The sequence below is a fragment of the Microtus pennsylvanicus genome, chromosome 9 (assembly GCF_037038515.1).
Source record: "Microtus pennsylvanicus isolate mMicPen1 chromosome 9, mMicPen1.hap1, whole genome shotgun sequence".
NCBI lineage: Eukaryota > Metazoa > Chordata > Mammalia > Rodentia > Cricetidae > Microtus > Microtus pennsylvanicus.
In genome coordinates this window covers 8,650,376-8,664,302 of record NC_134587.1, presented here as the reverse complement: position 1 = coordinate 8,664,302, position 13,927 = coordinate 8,650,376, and the positions used below count along the sequence as shown (strand labels likewise).

Here is a 13,927-nt window from a genome sequence, read left to right as displayed (position 1 = left end):
GTCCGCTGTCTTCAAGGCGGTTTATAGCCTAGTCCCGATCCAGAATTGAGCATCCCAGGCCCAGAACGGTTTGGGTATTCTCTGATAGACTCAGGAAAGCTAGCTGAGCCAGAGATACAATGTGTAAACCCGGATATAGCCAGTGCCTAGCTCCGGGTTCACTCGGGTCCTTTGGGGGCAGCTCTAGTAGCATCCACCCCAGGTGCACCTAAGTAGCTAACCTCCTTTCCTAACCCTTCCTCCCACCTCCATTCATCGCGTTCTCTGCGCGGCCTGACCCACTTGGCTCACCCCCGGTCCTTTCCTCACGACCAGGTTCTCTCCCCTCCCCCACCCAGGCAAGGATTTTTGCCCTCTAGTTCCCCTGGAGCCAACTGAGTCTTCATTCTGCTGGGGCCAAAGCATCTGGAACGGCTGCAGGCTCCACATACAATAGCCACATTGATTATGACACCCTTAAGGGGGTAAAGGCTCTCCTGGCAATGTTTGCAAGACAGAACCGGCTGCTCCCGAGTTTTCCATTTTTGTTCCAGATCTGCTTCCGCAGAATATCAAAGAAAACTGAAGAGCCTACAAAAAGAGTTAGAAACAAAATTCAAGACATTATACTCACACAGAAAACTGTGGCGCGTGGGGGGTGATTTAAATAAATAATCCCCACCGCATTTCCATGTTCCTTCCCTTCAGCTTAAAGTAGCCATCCCAGGATTCCCACATCAAGGCATAAAACAAAGGGCGGCTTTGAAGTGGATCACCTCAGTGTGAGCGGCTGCCTGTTACATGAGAACCGATCATCGGCCTTCAAATTTATGGCGCTTTAATAGAGTAGGTCCGCTGTCTTAAATGCAGGGTGTGTTACTGTACTGAGTTATCCGGGCTAAACAGAAGTGATTTAGAATGGCGCTCTGGGCTTCCCAAAGAGCAGAAGAGGCTCAGACTGAGAGGTCGGGACAATGTGGGCAAATAGTTCTTTTCCCAGCAAACCCGCTGAGGAGTGGTTTCCCAAACCTGAAGTTGCAAAGCCATCAGGGAAGAGTGTCAACGCTCGGTCCCACTGAATCAACAAAAATGCCCAGTAAGAGTCGAGACCCGTGGGTTATTTGAAGACCCGGCTTAAGCAAAGTAAGGCGTTAGATCAACATAAACCTCTGAGAATTTTAAGAGAAGCTAACACAAGCATCACCTCCCACTTCTGTCTTAACTGGCACCGACTGACGGTAAATGGTTATTTACTACCATTGCAGCGCTAGACACAGCCCGGTGCTGTCGGCTCCCTCCCAGCCCAAGCCTTCCTCTCCCTCGGCCTTCTCGCAGCCATGGCGGGCGAGCAAAGGCCACGGCCGGCTAGCAAACGCCTAGCGGGTCTCTGCGCGTCCATGGAGCCTCCCCGCGTCGGAGGCCAGGCGGGTAGCAGGTCTGTGGTCCTCGGCTGGGCTTGCGATCCTCTCTTTCCAGCTCGGGCTACCGAGCATAGCTGCTGGCCCGGGCCGTCGCCGGCCACTTTATATAATCCCACAGCTCGCACGCAGGGTGTGTGGACGGGAAAAGTGCGGAGTAGGGGATTCTTTTGCTGCTCTGCCTCCTACGCGGAGCCTGCTTTCCACTTCTGAAAAGTGCCGGGCCTTGGGAAGTGTTTTTCTTTTCATTCCTTACTGAAGCGTTTACTGCTGCCGTGGTCGCAGTCATAAATTTTGTTACAAACCACAATGACAGGTGCATTGATATGCACCGTGAGAGCTCCAGCTGCTTAATAACCCTGTCCCCTGGCCGCTGTGAGCGCCTTTTATTTATTCGGTATCATATTAGGTATTGATCTGGGCAGAATTAAGTGCAGTGAGCAAGTATCAGGGCTCCGTTGCTTCTGAGGCTAGGCCTACTGGGCGGGCCAGCGCGGCTGGGGAGCGAGGGATGCGAACTCTGAGAGGGTGCCTGGCCTTCCTTCCGGCTGGAAACCATTTGGCCCTGTCTTCTGGGCCTGCGGTTGGGCCTCCACGCTGGGTTGGGTAACTTCCAGGGACTTTGGAAAAGAACTAACCAGTTCAGTTAGGCGACCCTTCCCTGAGAGGAAGGAGTGCTTCAGAGGATAGGGTGGCTGCACGGCACTGTGTTCCTCTGGGGGGGGGGGGGGATAGGAAGAGAAGGAAGAGGGGGAGGGGCTAGGAGGAGGAGAGGAAAACTGAGGACTACTCCAGAATAAGAAGTCCTGCTCAACTGCTCCTCCCCCAAAGCTGTGCCCCCCCCAAGGCATTTGGATCTTGGTGCTCAAATGAGCAAAGGTACCAAAGGGTGAGAAAAGAAAGCCTTAACGGGGAGGGGGGGAGTGATCGAAAAGATGAGCCACTGAACAGTTGACCATTGTCCAAATGATTTATGACCCAGTCCCGTTTTTTAGGTTCAAGCAGAGTTCACAAGGAGTAGAGATTTCTGGAAAGAAATAAACTTTTTTTAAAAAAATCAGTTTTGTAACAATATTTTCAGGTTGTGCTCTGGAAGCGGAGCTTCTTTAGGGCTCTGTATGGTGGGTGCTGCAAAGTTGTGCGTGTGTGTGTGTGTGTGTGTGTGTGTGTGTGTTTTCCTGAAAAGAAGAGCACCGCTGCTACCTTTGATTGTAAAGAAGTGGACATTAGCCCATGAAGTGGGCCTGGAAATTCTTTGAGACAATGTAAACAGGCGAGAGACGACTCTGGTTGTGAGGGCTATCTGTGCCTCCGAGGCCTTTATAGAGAGATTTTACTAAGAGCATGCCACAGAAGCAGAAATAATATGTAAAAGCCATCTGTCTCATAGGCTCGCTTGGTTCCTCAAGAAGCTATTTCAATGTGACTGGTCCACCTCCCAAGACAAACTTGGTCAACATGGAGGCAGAAGGGGGATGTTTTGCTTCCACAGCTGTCAAGGAAGTGATAAAGCAGCAGCAAACAAAATCAGGTGGTCCCAGAAGCCTGATGCAACCACTCAGACTTCCAGAACGGAGCAGGATCCCTGAAAAGCCCTAAAACTTAGTCGACCTAGTGTGGCAGCTTCTTTGGCCTTTGGCAAACGTATATAAATATTAGTCACAGAATGAGGATTTACTGTTCCTTTGCTCTTTGGTAACTTTAATAGTCAGGGGTTGGTATTGAAAATTAATCAAAAGAATTAGTCTAGCTTTGTTAGGTGGATATCTTAACTGCACACATTTATGGATACTAGCAGAAACAAGGCTTACGACAAAACATTTCAGTTATTACTGCAACCCACTGAGAAGGACCCATCTCTCTCATCAAGATAAATGGCATATTCACTTGTGTTCTAAAGCAAAATGGGCAACCATATACCAAACAAAGGCTAATTCGGAGACTTTTCTTCAGTGGTTGGGCTCTCTGGTGGAAATACAGGGGGAAATTAATGCAGAAGTGTTTTGGTTCCTGTGTTTAAGTCTGCATGATGTGGTCTCTCTTGATGGAGGAAGCCAGGGAGAATTTTGGGATGAGCTCAAGCACTGAGGCCAGAGAGCTGACCTGTGGGTTTTCTTTATCAAACAGACAAAAGTGATTGAACGATATTAGTTATACTTTAACTCCTCGGGAGCCTTTCAGGATGGGTGGGGAGAGCACCCCCCTCATGAAGAATCAGAGCACACAAAAGGAGAAGAATTTTTCTTAGTTCCTTTCCATCCTTCTAAGTCTGGGTCCATCCATCATGTCAAGAGAACTTCTCTCATTGGCTACAGGTTGGGTGACAGGTGGGGCAGAATGGACTGTCCAGAGCAGAGGTCAGTATAATATCTATTTGTGTAAAGAGCCAAAGGAAAACGATAAAGTTATGAGAGCATCCACCATTCACTCACACTGCAGCATTTTAAGATCTAAATCCTTTCTTTGTTTTTTAGAAACACCCCTCCTAAAAGTGGCAGAAAGACAAAGTAGGGATGTGGGAAATGCAGATTAAAAAAAAAAAAACACAACCTTTCTCCCCCCTCTTTAGCTTCAAATTAAGCTTGGGAGTCTTTAAGTCTTCCTTTTGTTTTTTGCTTTCTAGTTTTTTACACTGTAGATTTCAGAGTGCTGACTCATAAAACTAACTGTGTGGATTCTCACCCTGCCATCAAAGTGGACTGTCTTCTGAATCTAGGTGGGAAGTTCTGGAAACGCTGGCTGTGTAATAGGGCTTCTCTTTTGTTCATCCAGACTCTGAGATTAGGGCTTGGGGGTTTGTAGAGTCCTCTCACAGCATTAGGGTTTGGGGGTTTGTAGAGTCCCCTCACAGCATTAGGGCTTGGGGGTTTGTAGAGCCTCCTTGCAGCTTACACAGAGCCTTGGAGCTGATCTCTAGCACCAAGCAAATCCAAACCACAGGATTATCCCAAAACTGACTGTAACTTATCCACTCATTCATCCATCGATTCAATAAACACTACCATTGAATACTAGAGTTATGTAGATGAAAAAGAAAACACAATCCTTCCCTTTAAGAAGTTCATCTTTTAGAGAAAGAATCAGTCATCCATAAATGTTTTCCCATGCAGGCTCAAAAGCTGTGTTGACAATCTTGGAGAAAGACAATTCTCCAAGAGAATCTTGAGGTGGAAAGAACTTCTCCCTTAGGCTAAAGTTGAACTCAGGAGGAAAGGTCTTTTGTTTTTGTTTTTGTTTTTCAAGACAGGGTTTCTCTGTGGTTTTGGAGCCTGTCCTGGAACTAGCTCTTGTAGACCAGGCTGGTCTCGAACTCACAGAGATCCGCCTGCCTCTGCCTCCCAAGTGCTGGGATTAAAGGCGTGCGCCACCACTTCCCGGCCGGAAAGGTCTTTTCTTACATTTAAGAGAAATACTCCAACTTTTTCAAAATTTTGTTTAAATTGAGCTTTATAAAACACCAATCCAGAACCTTGCCCATCCTTCTACTTCAAAGTGAGTGGGAAGCTGAAAGCCTGCTCTAGTCTGTTTGTATTGATTGGTCTTGCCAATGGCAGTCCCTCTAGGATCTCTCCCCCTTCTTTCTTGGCAGGTCACCTGGAACCTGGGAGTTGACCCAGCTCTCTCAAGATTCAGCAGACATTGGCCTTGGTGGTGAAGGGGAGAGTGGTAGTCAATGTTATTTGAGCAGGGTCAGGAGGCCCTGGAACTTCCTCAGTGCACCATGCAGAAGGCTGCATACTATGAGAACCCAGGACTCTTTGGAGGCTACGGTTACAGCAAAGCCACGGAGGCATATGGCTACAGCACTCCTCACCAGCCCTACCCACCCCCTGCAGCTGCCAACTCCCTGGACAGTGACTACCCAGGTTCTGCCTGCTCCATCCAGAGTTCTGCACCTCTCCGAGCCCCAGGCCATAAAGGAGCTGAACTTAATGGTAGCTGCATGCGACCTGGCACTGGGAACAGCCAGGGTGGGGCTGGTGGCAACCAGCCTCCTGGGCTGAACTCCGAGCAGCAACCACCACAGCCCCCTCCTCCACCACCCACCTTGCCCCCATCCTCGCCAACCAACCCTGGAGGTGGAGTACCTGCCAAGAAGACCAAGGGTGGACCTAATGCTTCCAGCTCTTCTGCCACCATCAGCAAGCAGATCTTCCCCTGGATGAAAGAATCCCGGCAGAACTCAAAGCAGAAGAACAGCTGTGCCACTTCAGGTAGTTCTCTGGGCATCTCTAGACCATAACCCTTCAGACTGACCTTAAGAACCAATTACCTGGAAGCCAAGAGACTCAGGTCTATAAGAGCAACCTTAGCAACACTGTATCCAAATGTAGAAATGTCTGTCTTTTCTAGTGATTCTCATTGGATACATACTCTTGCAGAGATAGGGCATGCTTTCCTCCCTGATGCCCTTCCTGGACTGTTCTCACGCGTATTAATAGGAAGTTCTTTCTAATGCTGACATATTATCTGCCGTCCCAGGCACTCGTCATAACTCAGCTTCCTCTTTTACCCACCAGCCCTTCAAATGTGAAGACAGGCAGGGTGTGGCTTTGTACACCTATAATCCCAACACTTGAGGCGGTGGCAGGAGCATCTTGAGGTCAAGGAGCGCCTAGGAAGCATAGTGAGTTCTTGGACACCATTAAGAGATTTTTGTCTCAAAACAGAAAGCCAAGTCAAGATAAATCATACCCCCAAAGAAGAAAAAGAACCATGCCCAAATAAGTTATAAACATTATCTATTTATTTTATTTAACTTTCCAAATACCTCTTTAAAATAGACACATGCTAACACCCTCATTTTTCCCAGATCCCCAGAACTGCAAAGTGGTGGACTTGGGATCTAAGGGGCACGACTTCAGGGCCTTCAGGGAAAAACTGTAAGACTCAGCTCACTCTAGAGAACCCATAACAGGGAAGAGCAGATTCTAGGGGAGAGAATAATTTGGAACCAGAGCAGCTGTAGGCTTTCCTGCCCTGGGAAGGGAGACTCTAGAGCTGAGGAGACTTCTGTTGGTCCATTTTAAGTCTGAAGAATATGGGTCCAGTGAGGAGCCGATGCCTTCTCTCTCCGCCCAGGCCCTTCCTTCTTGAACGTTTCTGGCTTTGCGTTCTTGATGGGGTTGACTCTCCGGGTCCAGGGCTAGTCTGGAGCCTGGGATGTGATTTGTTATCAGGTCTCTGCTCTGCCTGATGCTCTCTGGGCTTGTGGCTCCTAGAGGAAAGCTTCTTCCTGCTCTAAAGCTCCCCCCTCTGCCCCTCCCTCCTCAGCTCAGACACAGGCCCTCCCTCCCAGGAGAAATCCATTTGTCTTCCCAGTGAAGGAGTGGACAAGCAGCTGAGGGGTGGCAGGGGAGGTGAAGCCAGTGCTGAGGCTGCATGGCCATATGCAACATGCTTTCAGCCTGGCCTTGGGATCCCCTCAAACTCCAGGGCAGTATCTTGGTTGGGGGGGGGGTGTATTATCACCTCCTGGCCTTTTGGTGCACCTGGCTGGAGTCAGGTGCCAAGACCCTTCCCTCCCTACTTCTTCACTCTTTGGAGTGCTTGACTTGTAAACAAGCCAGGCAGGCTGGAGCTGCCTCAGACACCCCAACCTCCAGCCCCTAGTCCCCAGCAGCAGAGCTTGGGAGAGGCGTTTAAAGAAGCCTGGCTCTTTCTTTCTTTCTTTCTTTCTTTCTTTCTTTCTTTCTTTCTTTCTTTCTTTTTTTGACAGGGGAGTATCTCACGAGTTGCTCTTAGCCTCACAGTAAAGTCCTTCATGGCCTGTGGGTTGCGATGAGATGGTGGGGTAGGGTGGAGAGGAAAGGCAAGGCAGAGGAAGGCAGCAGCTGCAGGTGCGACTGACAGGTAGGCCTAGAGGCGTGTAGAGTGAGTGTTCCTTCAGACTTTGACCTATCAAAACCTTCTACCCGACTGGAGGGATTGGAGGTGAGAGCAGAGGGGGGAAATGAAGACAGGAAAGCACCCCTCTCTATTCTGAGGTTCCCTACCCCTCGCTCAGCACCCTCTCTGTCTCTACCTCTGCCCAGGAGAGAACTGCGAGGATAAGAGCCCTCCGGGCCCAGCATCCAAGCGGGTGCGCACGGCGTACACGAGCGCTCAGCTGGTGGAGCTGGAGAAGGAGTTCCACTTCAACCGCTACCTGTGCCGGCCACGCCGCGTGGAGATGGCCAACCTGCTGAACCTCACCGAGCGCCAGATCAAGATCTGGTTTCAGAACCGTCGTATGAAATACAAGAAGGACCAGAAGGCCAAGGGCATCCTGCATTCTCCGGCGGGCCAGTCCCCAGAGCGCAGCCCACCTCTTGGAGGAGCGGCGGGCCACGTGGCCTACTCCGGCCAGCTGCCGCCCGTGCCCGGCCTGGCCTACGACGCACCCTCGCCGCCCGCATTCGCCAAATCGCAGCCCAACATGTACGGCCTGGCAGCCTACACGGCGCCGCTCAGCAGCTGCCTGCCGCAGCAGAAGCGCTACGCGGCGCCCGAGTTCGAGCCCCACCCCATGGCGAGCAACGGCGGCGGCTTCGCCAGCGCCAACCTGCAGGGCAGCCCGGTGTACGTGGGTGGCAACTTCGTCGACTCCATGGCGCCCGCATCCGGGCCGGTCTTCAATCTGGGCCACCTCTCACACCCGTCTTCGGCCAGCGTGGACTACAGCTGCGCCGCTCAAATCCCTGGCAACCACCACCACGGACCGTGCGACCCTCATCCCACCTACACAGATCTCTCGGCTCACCACTCGTCTCAGGGACGCCTGCCCGAGGCCCCCAAACTGACACATCTGTAGCGGTTGCCGCCGGCCTGGTAGCTCGGTGCAATTACCTCTCTGGTTTTGGTGGCAGGGGTGGTGGCGGGGCGGGGCCCGAGGGGCAGCTCGGGGCACCCCCCTCCCGGATCTGGTCTGGCCGCTGCCTCTCGAGTCTCCGGCTTCCAGCGGCCGAGGCTGACACTACTGGGCCTCCCCTCCAGGCGCGTCCTCCTTTGGGTGGCTCGCTATAAATCAGCCGCAAGGATCCTCCCCTGTAAACCTGACAGTGCCATATACTGCGGACCGAGGGACTCTAATCTGGTAATGGTGTCCCTAAGGTAAGTCCGAGACCCACCCGTGGCGTGTCCTGAAGAGGGACTAGAGCCTGGAGAATCCCAGGCCTGGCCCCTCCATCTAGCTTAGTTTCAGAGACCTTAATTTATATGCTCCTTCCCCTCCTGTAAAGATTGCATCGGACTAAACAATCTGTATTTATTATTTGAAGCGAGTAATTTCGTTTCCCTGATTATTTATCCTCGTCTTAATGTATTTATGTGTATATTTGTAGAATTCTCCAGCCGGGCCTAGGTACGCGCTCCCGGGCCTTGGGGGCCACATTTCATCTCTTTAGTCCCCTTGGTCTGAACTAGTTGAGAGAGTAGTTTTGAACAGTTGTAACCGTGGCTGGTGTTTGTAGTTGATGTAAAGGATTGAGATCACAAACGGCCCTTCATGGTTAGAGGCAGGCAGCCCGGTGGCATAGCACGGCGTTTCTCAACAACCGAAGCCCTCACCGCTCGACACAGCTTATTGATTTCAAATTGTCTGCTACTATTTGAACAAACATTTAGAATAAAAAAATTTTTCCTCAGTTGGAAGTGTATCTGTGTTACTCACACACATTTGCAGGCAGACAACTCTGCCTTGATCCCTCTGTAAGCCCCTCCCCCAATAAAAAAAGGACCCTCTGAAAAATATTTTGTTTATTTGGAACCTATTGCATAACTTGTCTTGGAGGGATGCTTGATTACATTCACGCTATTGAAATTGGGCGGCAGTAACCAGAGGGTGCAAACCTGGAGATATTCTCGGAGCGTGATTGTAGTAGGGTTTTGCCAAAGTAGCACCTGCATGACTCTTTCTACCACCTCTTTCTGGACATAATTGTTACATTGGAGGGGGGGAGGCAGAGCTCATTTTTCTGCATTAAATAATAAAAATTAAACTTTTGGAAAAAACCTGACAATCAAAGAAAAAGCATAAGAGAAACAGGAAGGATTAAGCTATGAAAACCTAAGGTGCAGGGGTATAAAAAGAAATGACCACGCAGAGACAAGCACCCAGGCTTTTATCTCTAGGAAGTGCTCAGGATTTTTTTTTCCTTTGTAATGGTCAGTAGTTCATTTCAAAAGAAAACAAATGTTCTCCATAAATGTAAAATAAAAGTTTCATGAATGGAACATCACACACAGAAACACCTTGTTTACTCCTGTTTCTTTGTGCAAAATGGGCAAAAAGCCTACAACATTTATAATCGTCTTGTAAATACTAGTGTGGCTCTGACTGGGGCCGGGCACTTACACCCACTTCTATAGAAGGGGGTGCTTGGAAAAAGGTCTTCAGACAAGGTTCAGTTACTTTGTATTTCAGCAAAGTCCACCCACACATCTCTATTTGGTTTGGCAAACATGCAAGCCCCACGACCAGCCTGGTGACACGAGGTGGAATTCCTATTGTGTGGAAATAGCTTCTCTACTGGTGGGACAACTATCGTTTTCTATTTGGATGTTTGTGTTTCGCTCAGTAATGATGATGCAAAATAATATTTAGTTTCCTTGTTCCTCTGTGCTGTTTTTTAAAATGGCATGTTAGGCTGGGGTGGGAGGGGATAGCCTTTTGCTAAATTTCACTCTATCTGAGCAAGTTTAAAGTATATATGTTGTAGAATTGTATCAACAGAATAAATGACTTCAACCGAAGGCATATTTTACCCACACTCAAGGCTTAACATTGTTTTCTATGAAACTTGCATTTATAGACAGAATCTATAACGGCAAGAAATTATTATTTTAAGCTCTTAAGGAAATGAAAGAAGAGCTAGCTGCATTGTAGGAAATCACAGCCCACCTTTCTTAACTGGCTAAATATTAAATAGATGAATTGTCAAGCTGTTTAGATTCAGCCCGGTTTCTCTCATCTCCTCTTCCTACCATAAATAATAATAAAAATACATAATGCATCATGGCCCCAGGCATTTCCCAGAGCGGTGGGTTACCGCAGGAGTATCTGCTGAGTCTGCGGGTGTCTGTAAAACCCCAAGTGTCATCTGTGGCTTAGGGTTTCATGGATTAGACTTTAAACAGTGTCTAGCCCGGTTGACATCAGCTTCCTCTCACACATGGGCTCTCTAAGGAAGTGTCAGGTTGGGGGCTCCATCTGTAGGCAGCGGCAGCCTCCCAGGCCCTGTGGTGGTGTAAGGGTGTTGGGAGAGCGGGGAGGGGGTCGCTTCGACCAAATCTGCGGCCTTCTCTCAGATCCCGAAGTTGTAGAGACAGCAGAGAATTGCTTGGTTTCTTTCCTGCCACTGACGTGAATCACGTGATGGACACACTCGCTCCTAGCGTGGGTGGGGGCTGCGGCGAGTTCTGGGAGGGCGCACTACCACGCGGCCGCCCGCCGGAGAGAGCTGGGCCCGCGGCACAACCATTTAAAACTTCATAAATTATAAACAAGCCGCCTTGGCCTTCGCCATAAATTCCGCTCCTCTTGAGCCTGCAATTAGTGTTAGGAAGCACCCAAGTCTAAACACAACCAAACGCCCTCTGAAGGGCCCAACTGCCCGAGGTTGCAAGCCTTTATTTATTTCCCGGTGCCACCCCTTCTGCACCCGAGGTTTGCACACAGTCACCTCCTCCCCCGCCACCGCGGGCAGTACACACTCCGCTGGGTTCCCGCTCAGCCTAGGAAGGTCACAATAGCAGCTCTATCCGCTGAGGCGCCTGCCGCCTCCTCCCTCCCGGGTCTCGGAGAAGCAAAGAAAGAAGAGTGGGGGAGGGGAGCCTGGCCAGCAATGGCGCCCCAGTCTCAGGCCTCCGCTCTAGCTTCAAGACCCCTGGCAGGACACTATGCGGGAAGTTGGCAAGGGAAGGGAATCACCACCCTCGGTTGTCTTTCTCCCACGACGCACGCCGTGGGGCAGAGGACCACCGACCCACATCGCCAGGTTGAGGATGCCCAGAAGCAGACAGGTCTACCCGAAGCACATTGTGCCAGTGGCTTCCTTTCCGGACCTTTGCAGAGAAGGCCTTAGCCACAACAGGGGGCTAAGCCAGAAGGGAGGAGCACCCGGGCCTCTCTTGAGAGTGTTGGTCTTGAGAGGTCTACCTCTTTTGCTGTAGGGGAAGGATGGTTTAGTTCAGGCCTTGACCAGCCCTCCTTTATTCTCCATAGCGTTTTTTTTTGGGGGGGGGGGTCGGGAAGGTTGTAGATCTCTGTTAATCTGAAAAACTTTAGCTCTGAAGGAAAGAAGTCAGGTTCTTGAACCTGGTTCATGGATGGCAGTCATTTGGGCATCCCTAGTTGTTCTGTCCAGAGAAGCAAATGCAGGTTGAAGCAGGATGACGATCAGGCCTAAGGGGGTAGGGTCCTGCTGCAAAATGGAGGTGGAGGCAGAGGAAGAAGGGAAGTTTTCCCTGCAATCTGGGAAACCTCGGGATACATTCTGGTGTGCAGCCAGCCAGGGGAAGGGAAGTTGCCACGGAAAGCCTTGGAGAGTAGCCCTGGCCACTGGCTACTCCACTAAGGAGATAAAAGGGCGATCAAGTACATATTCTGCCTCCTGGCTTTCAGAACACAACCTCATCCAGGGATGTGACAGAGAAAAATCTGCCTCTGATGGAATCATTAAGTTAACCATCCATTTGTACCATTTCTTTGTACAGGTTTGCAAAGGGGAGAAAGGAAGAGAATTCAGAGCTAGTACTCTCCTTTGGTCCTCACCAGAGATGCATCAGCCAAATTGGTTTCTGAGGCCCCAGAGGCTGCTAACCTTGCTGGACAAGATTTTTTGAATTTCTGGCTCTAAGAAGTATTAACGGGTAGTGATCACCTATACTAGCTCTCCCTTTTCTTCTTCCTCACCCTGTACCACACCACCAGCCCTGGATTGAAGAGCTCTTCTCAGCCTGCAGCCTTAGAAGTCCAGGCTGTCCTTTGTTGAGGGTTTTCAGTAGGGAGGGCATAGGAGCCATGAGTGGGTGTGTGTTTGAATAACAAAGAACTTAACTCTTCCTTCTAATAACAGTGCGGGGGAGGCATAAGCTTGTTTACACCTTCAGTATTCAAGGAACTGGCACGGGTCTGTCTTGACTTCACCAGGAGAATTGACTGAAACATCCTTCTGAAGTCAAGAATTGGGTAATCCCAGCTTAGAGGTCTATCTAGGGAGGTCTTCTTCATCTGGAAGTTCTTGGCGAAACCTCTGTCTTTCTTTCAGAAACTCAAAGAAAATCACAACCCAAGTTTACAAGGATGCAAGAGAGGCAGGAGGCCCTTACCCCCAGATTTAATCTCATCACTCTTGGGCACTGCAGTTCCCCAGACAGGGTATATATAGAACCTGGGTCAATAGACCCTTGGGCACCAAGACACTCAGGGAGCTGAGACTGTATTGTCCCCAGCCAAGCCTTACCTAACCCATACCTCTGAGTTCTTTTAGATTTCTCTCTCAGAAGAATGGATAGCAAAAGACTGGGTGGGAGAATCCTCTACCCTTACAGCTGGGCTCCTGCTGAAGGGAGGGGTGGCCAGAGAGGACCATCTCCTTGTTACCTCGGTTTCTACTCTACTACAAACAAAGGACTTAGAAACCTGACTGAAGTCTTTTCTTAAACACTTCCCTCGAGTCTCTCATCCTCCCTGTCAAGTTGCAAAGTTCAAAGACAATCCAGTGTCAGGTCCAGTGTGAAGCAAACTGACTTCCCACAAGGGGGAAAGCCCAGGGCACCAGGGTGCCCAGTCTTCTGCAGCAGTGGAGGGAGATGAATGCCACCATGCCTCCCACCCACTCCAGTCTGTGGGATTGGAGCCATTGCGTATGTCTTGTTCTACATCTTGTGATAACTACTTTTTAAAACAACCTGGGAGCCGCTGACCCGATGGTAAATATGGAAGATGGCAAATATTCACCCCCATAGCCAGGGCCGGAATACCTTGATGGTTCCTTTGGCCAATCTGGCTCATTTTTCAATAAGGTCTGGAATAATGACCCAAGTGGGGTTTAGTATAAGAGAGGACCAGAGCAAGAGACAATCCCGGTATGAATCAGGATTCACGTAGAGCTTTGGTACAGATATAACTGGTGGGCGCCGGAGGCAGAGACTTAAACCAGGCCGGGAGGGCCTGTGGACAAGGACCTTGCTTTAAAAAAAAGACTGGTAGGTCTTTTAATGGCTCTATTGTTCACTTCCTTGGCCTGCAAATACTCTGTCCCTCCCCACCTTCTTCTCAGGGCCGCGCGGGAAAATGGGTCACAGGAGGAGAGCTCTAGGGAGTTGGTCCCACTGTCCCTCATTCCTGTCTGCCATTCCTTACAGCAGCGCCGACGCCATCCCGTGGCTGGCAGAGAACACAAAGGAAGCCCCGACTCAGCCAGGGACCTAGGGTCACTGTAAGCAGGAGGCTGGTGTGGTTTCCAGTCTCAGCGTCCCGGTGGCCCTCGGGAACAATAGCAGCCGCCAGCCCGGGAGGTCGGGCGCTCAGCACAAAGCCGGCTTGG

At 50.2% G+C, this 13,927-nt stretch overlaps 1 protein-coding gene across 2 annotated transcripts in view; it reads left to right on the top strand.

Moving 5' to 3' along the window:
• The window catches only part of LOC142857146 (homeobox protein Hox-D11), a 67,146-nt gene extending 58,956 nt beyond the window's left edge, over positions 1-8,190 (top strand). Inside the window, exons 1-2 of one of the 2 annotated variants that reach the window (XM_075984853.1) lie at positions 5,010-5,611; positions 7,433-8,190. In XM_075984853.1, coding sequence (XP_075840968.1) covers positions 5,071-5,611; positions 7,433-8,190 — 1,299 coding nt within the window. In that variant the 5' untranslated portion in view covers positions 5,010-5,070. Of the gene's footprint in view, positions 1-5,009; positions 5,612-7,432 lie in introns of those variants that run through there. The other variant, XM_075984854.1, reaches the window with a different exon arrangement.
• Positions 8,191-13,927: the final 5,737 nt, after the last annotated feature.